The sequence below is a fragment of the Ambystoma mexicanum genome, chromosome 9 (genome assembly GCF_040938575.1).
Source record: "Ambystoma mexicanum isolate Mex_15411 chromosome 9, UKY_AmexF1_1, whole genome shotgun sequence".
Lineage (NCBI taxonomy): Eukaryota > Metazoa > Chordata > Amphibia > Caudata > Ambystomatidae > Ambystoma > Ambystoma mexicanum.
In genome coordinates this window covers 169,157,813-169,163,812 of record NC_090931.1, presented here as the reverse complement: position 1 = coordinate 169,163,812, position 6,000 = coordinate 169,157,813, and the positions used below count along the sequence as shown (strand labels likewise).

Below are 6,000 nucleotides of genomic sequence, written 5' to 3'. Positions count from 1 at the left end.
GGAAAACACACACCCAGTTTTGTGGGTCCTACGACCATGGGTTGTTTGGGTGTTATTCGTAAGTGAGCTGTTTAGTGTTTGGCAAACTGTAGCCTTCACCCCTTGACCCCAGTGCCCGTCAAGCACGCTTCCAATTTTAGTTATGAAACAACGGTGGGTGAGGGAATCCTACAACCTCAAGACTTACTCACAAGACCTGGCAATCGAACCCCATTTACAGAGCCAATTGTGATGTGCCCACAGCCATGCCTAGCCATTGTACAGTGAGCCTCTGTCTTTGGCCTTCTGTTACTGTGTGCCACTTTGCATTTAATTGCCCTGCTCTGCCCTGGCATTCATGATTAATTTCCTTCTGGTTGGAGCCAAAGAGTTGCTGGCTAATTATAAAAAATGTTATCACCAAGTTACCCCCATTGTAATGTATATTTCTTGAGACAGCAAGCCTTATACCACCTTAAATGAGCCGGCCCATTCATCTTGAGACCGAGGAGGGAGGGACGCATACAATTGGGCAGGATATGAATGAACCAGGGTGTTGGCAGTCAGAGGTGAGAGCCCCCCAATCCCCCTTCCGATCAGTCCTCTGCCCAGGTTATGAGGAAGGGTTACTAGGCAAAAGACCTGCCTTATGCTATGTATAAAGGCATTCACTAACAAACTACTCTGAACCTTATGTGGGACCTGTCAGTGCTGAGCTCTGCAAAACGCACTCTCAATTCTCCAGCCCTTAAGGACTGTGCTGACCTTTCCCTGGTAGTTTGTTTCATTTGCTAGCTAACTTTTCTCAGCTGAACTATGTAACGCACATAATTACACACCATCCAGTATAATGTATTATCCGTGTTCTTACTTTAGGCAATTCATTCTAAAGCCTATGTAACAGAATGTATCAATGATATATTTAAACAGTTACAGAAAAGGTGAATTACTGTCCATGCCAGCAGACCATTTTCTGGCCTTTGTAAGCGGAGCAGAAATTGGTGTGAGTAGACTGAATTACTGCAAGCCCAAATCGCTTCTAGTTAGTCGTAGTTCACAAATGGTGGAACAAATCAGTCGACCACCCCATGGTCGTGGCCCAGAGCGAGCTGAATATGTAGATTACCTAGGACAGACCAATAGAGTATGTTCCACACTCAATAAGGCAGGTTCCCTGGCATCGCGTTGAAGACCTTGCGGCCGCGCACAAGGGCGGGATCCTCTGTGAAGACTGAGACAGTAGTTGCAGGTTGTGATCTATCCAGGCGAGGCCCTGTTGTCGTTCCTGTGTAGTGGTGAGTATATGTCTTAGCTTTGGAGAAAAGCAGTAGGGGAATGGCAAGGATCCCCTCTCAGGCGAACACATGGGAGCTGGGCCAATCAGAGTAGACCAGGAACCCGTTGAAGGTGCTGTCGGTCTTGATGCTAGCATACAAGCCACTGTAGTCACCCACCCCCACCTGGACCCACGCCTCATCCTCTGGCTCCAGCCGCAGCAGCACGCCCCCAGACAAGGCCGAGGGCTTGGGCCAGTTGCCGTAGAACTGGAAGAAGGAGGCCACCGGTTTGCCGTTCTTCAGCAGGTCGAACTGCAGGCTACTGCGGTAGACGGTGGCGTGGACGGCAAAGTAGTAAACGCCGGGGACCTCACACATGAACTTGCCCGTTTTCTCATCATAGTGGCCCTGCTCGTTGATGAGGACCTGGTCAAAGACAATTGGCTGGTCTGCTGCTGGCGGACTGCGTGTGTCTGTGCGCTTGGCGCTGAAGGCCGAGCGGGGGCTAACAGGGCACTGCCCTGCCAATCCTTTTTCTCCTTTGGCTCCATCAGCACCAGAGCTACCAGTGTCCCCTCGGGGGCCCGTCATTCCTGGAGGGAGAAGATAAAATATGTTAGGCTGGAGTTTGAGGGTAATCAGGAAGCTGCTTTCTAACGCCTAGTCTTTTTCTCAGGTGTTTATATATTTATTTATTCTGCATTTGTAAGGCACTTATACAACAAGTAAATTGCGTTTCAAAGCGCCCACAGGGCAACAGGGAAGGAACATGGGCATGAAAAGCAGATATAACAAATGAAAGATAGAGGCGTGCCTACTAGGCCAGGTGAGCATTCGGAACGTGCAAATGCAGAGAGGGTTAAGGGATGAGGGAGTGGTGGGGTAAGTGCTAGGCGTACCAAGAAGGAAGTGCTAGGGAGTGAGCAGCTGTTAAGTGTCTAGGTGAGTGGTCAGCTTCAGATAAATAGGTAAGTGTAGGCCTGTGGTGGCACAGGCCAGTGGGTTCCAAGGTAAGTGCTGGGAGCGGGCGGAGGCTGAAGGCAATTGGGTGTGGGAGGCCAGGACCCAAGAGGACACATAAGGGCCCTGGTCACCAATCTCAGCAACTGTGAGGGCTTAGCAGAGGAGAGAGGAAGGGTAGGAGGAGGTGAAAAGGAAAGTCTTGAGGAGCTTCCGGAATTTGAGCAGATCAGGCTGAAGATATAGAGGAAGGGGGAAGCTGTTCCATAGGAGAGAGCAGCCGAGGAGAGAGATCGCCATCAGCTCGCTATTTAGCAAAGTGCTTGACACGCAGAGAGTTGGTGCTGGAGGAACGTAAAGATCTGGATGGAGAGTATTTAGTGACAGCAAGTTCATATTGCCTGGTCCCCGGCCCCAGACAGCCTTATGGATGATGCAGAGGGATTTTAATGAGATCCTTGCAGCAACCGGGAGCCACCTTGTTCATCAAGGACACATGTGAGAAGCTGGTGCTTCTGCTCGTGGAACTCCGGCCTCAGACAGCAAAGCCACCACTCATGTTACACATTGGCTCGGGCCACAAACAGCAGTGCTATCCCCCAGGTTTAATCTCAGAACTCAGAACCATTCCCCCTTACTCAGACAGGTGGTAGCAGAGCTATTTCTCAGTTAGATATGTTCACTCAGGCCTCACACAGAACAGCTACCCCTCAGGTAAAATGAATGAGCAAGCAGGTCTGATTGAAAAAGGCGAGTCTGTCGCCGAAACACGTGTCTCAAATAGGTCATTTTGAATATATTTCTTTTTTCCACAATCACTGTGTGTTGTATGTTTATTGACCTCTGGCGCTGCATTTAGGTGGAGAAGGGTTCTATGAGCCCTGAGCATGTCTCACTACCCCCCAGGTAGCACAGGTTCAGGAAGCCCTCTACCCAAGAGCAGTGTGCCTTCCCTCACAGCACATGAGAAGTCTAGTTTGATGTCGTACACCGTGGTGGACTGGGACCCACAATACTTTTCAAAGTGGCCCCATAATACACAGACTGAATGAACATAGTGAGCGTGAGCATGACCAACCCCCACCCCCACCCCCAAAGAAATTCAGAAAAAATGGTTCCAGTGTCGAATTTTATAGCATATTTTCCATAAATAAAGGTTACAAAAAATATAAACTTAACAAAACATATCCCACCATAACTTTCTTAGTGTTGTGAAAACATGGCCAAATGCTCCAACCACAAGGATGTCAGGAATATACTGCACTGATGATCCCTAATAAGGGTGACACCAGGTATGTAGTTGTCCTGGCAGCCTTGCAAATGTCTGTTTTGGGATGATTAAGCTATGTTTAAAGTAGCACTGCCCTCTTAGACAAAGACAATTTCCTGGAGAAAAGGGTTTGCATGTGAGCTAATTTGCATACCCACAATGCCTTGTGGAATGTGTGGCTTGGCTCAAATGGACTTTCCTACATATATATATATATAACTAACTTCAATGACTGTGGGGGAGGGAAACACGTACTTGTGTGGGGGCATCTCACTTCTTTACTTGTTGTTCTAATAAGACTAGTCTAGTGCAGCTTCGGTGCTACGAGCACTGAATTCTCTCCTACACATCTGAAACCACACACTTAAAGACTGCTGTAAGAATGAGCTTCCTCCTGCCCCTCTCCAATTCCAGGCATTCCCCAGGCTTGCAAGTACTAATCATACATCACGATTTCAATTGCCTAAACGAGTATACAAATGAATGCAGGAGCTTACAATGAAATGCTTTAATTGCAGGGCCTTTGTTAACAGCAAAGCCCACGCGCTGTTTAATGTCTGTGTCCTGTTCTGTCCTGCAAGGGCTAGGTCAGCCAGGTCGAGCCAACATAGTCCAACATGTTGGGGGTGGGGGACTAGTGCCCGACCAGCTCAATGTTGTTGCACCACTGGTAATGGTGAGTCCCCAGGTGTAAGCTTCTCCCTTGTTCCATGTATCTTTGCTATCATCACTCTCCCTAAATCGTCATAAGCAGAAGGCCTGCAGTTGGCGGACCTTTCGGTCCCTGCAATTACAGAATGAGAACACAGGAGAGCGCAAAAGGATTATTTTACAATCAATAATATGATTTACAATTGAAAAACTGGAAACGTTCCTCTCAGATTATAAACCAACGAGTGTTTAGCTGTGCCGCATGTCTTCCAGGTGCCTTTTATTCTGCTGTCTCTTTATTCTTACACATGAGGATTCAAAAATTGTGTTCATTACATAGATTCGGCGCAGGCAAAATGGAAAAAGGCCCTTTTTTGTGCACTGGGCAGCCATGGTGGGGCCTGTGGCAGGCCCGTGGCATCCGGGGGTACGGCAGAGAAGGAGGGTTGGGCTAGAGCCCCCGTTGGAGCCTGGGTCGGAACGGGCCTCGCCAGGCTCTCACACCTCTAATCATAAGCTTTCATTTTTCTATGAATTGCATACTGGGATTTGAAGTCTTTGGTCCCTTTGACTGAATCAAAGGCACAAAAGTGAAACTAAATAAATGCAGAGGCCAGGACTGGAGTGGGGTGTTCCCAGTGACATGGAGTCCCCTCGCAACTTTACCACACCAGTGTCTCCTGAGGTCTTGATACATGGCGCAATAGACGAGGAAGTGAGTTTCATATTCACATTGTTTACATGTCTTCCTTGCTGGAAATGGACAGGGCGTGGGGGGAGGGGAGGGGTGTTGGGAGGGGTGGGGTTTGTTCCTACTTCTCTTCCATAAGCATTTGACCTCTCGGAAGATTCATTGTGAACATCTTCAAAATAACCTAGGAGCAGAGCGTTGCCAGTAATTTTTCTGCCAATGTATAAAAGGTGCACACCTTTTAAACGTAATCCGCTGCATTTAAATATTTCCTACGGAGTACAACCCTAATGATCAATTTCACAGTCCCTGTGGGTCTCACAAAGTCCAGAAAACACCACAGATGAGAGTTTTTTAAATTTAAAAACCCTGTCTGTGTTTTGGGAAAAGAGAAGGTGACCAGTGACAGAGGTACAGCTGTGACGGTATAAATTCCTACATCTTGCTCGGTTATCAATTCACCAGCACTTACAAAGCAAGCAGATGTTATTAAAGGCGGCTTTATATTACCACATCATCCAGGAGTTGGCTCAAACCCCCCATGCTTTCGCTTTAAAGCCATATCCATTATCTGATTTTGCCAGACAGATCGCTTGGGAAAGGACTTCATAGCAAGGTCTGAAATAGCCTTCACAGGGTGCTCAGCCAATCAGGTGGCTGGAACAGGGGGTGGGGGGAGAATACTTTGTGTGCCGCCCACTGTTTCCAGCCACTCAAGGCCCTTTCCCCGGGGGAAGTGTAATCGTGGAAGCCATGTGTCAAATGTGTCAGCACCTTCCCAGATCGTTGTGTGGGCGGGCTGCCGCTTGCGGTCCTTGCAGGCTGGACAGGACATGACGTAGGGACTAGGGAGGGGGCGGGGTACAAGTTCGGCAGTTGCCGCTTGTAAGTGAATAAAGAAAGTTGTGCATTGACCCCGGCTCCTGCGTATCATTTACTGGGCCTGCCTTCCAGGTTCCCTTGCGGGTATCTAACAATGGCGGTGAGGGGTCGAGCGACCCACCCGTGTCGTAACAAGGTCCGCTGCCGGGCAGAATAGCGCGTCGGTGCACCTCGTCATACCAGCAGCCGGCACGCAGCGCACCGGCCTCAAGTTCACAAGACGCGGCAGCAACAACCAGAATGCGCCACAGCCGCCCAGCTGAGCCTCGGAGGCACCCACCCGCATCACA

The 6,000-nt window shown here is 49.0% G+C and overlaps 1 protein-coding gene across 2 annotated transcripts in view; it reads right to left on the bottom strand.

The window, feature by feature from the left end:
* Positions 1-810: 810 nt before the first annotated feature.
* C1QTNF5 (C1q and TNF related 5) overlaps positions 811-6,000 on the bottom strand; it is a 43,467-nt gene continuing 38,277 nt past the window's right edge. For both annotated transcript variants that reach the window (XM_069614365.1, XM_069614364.1), the window contains exon 3: positions 811-1,849. In XM_069614365.1, coding sequence (XP_069470466.1) covers positions 1,332-1,849 — 518 coding nt within the window. In that variant the 3' untranslated portion in view covers positions 811-1,331. The remainder of the gene's footprint in view (positions 1,850-6,000) is intronic.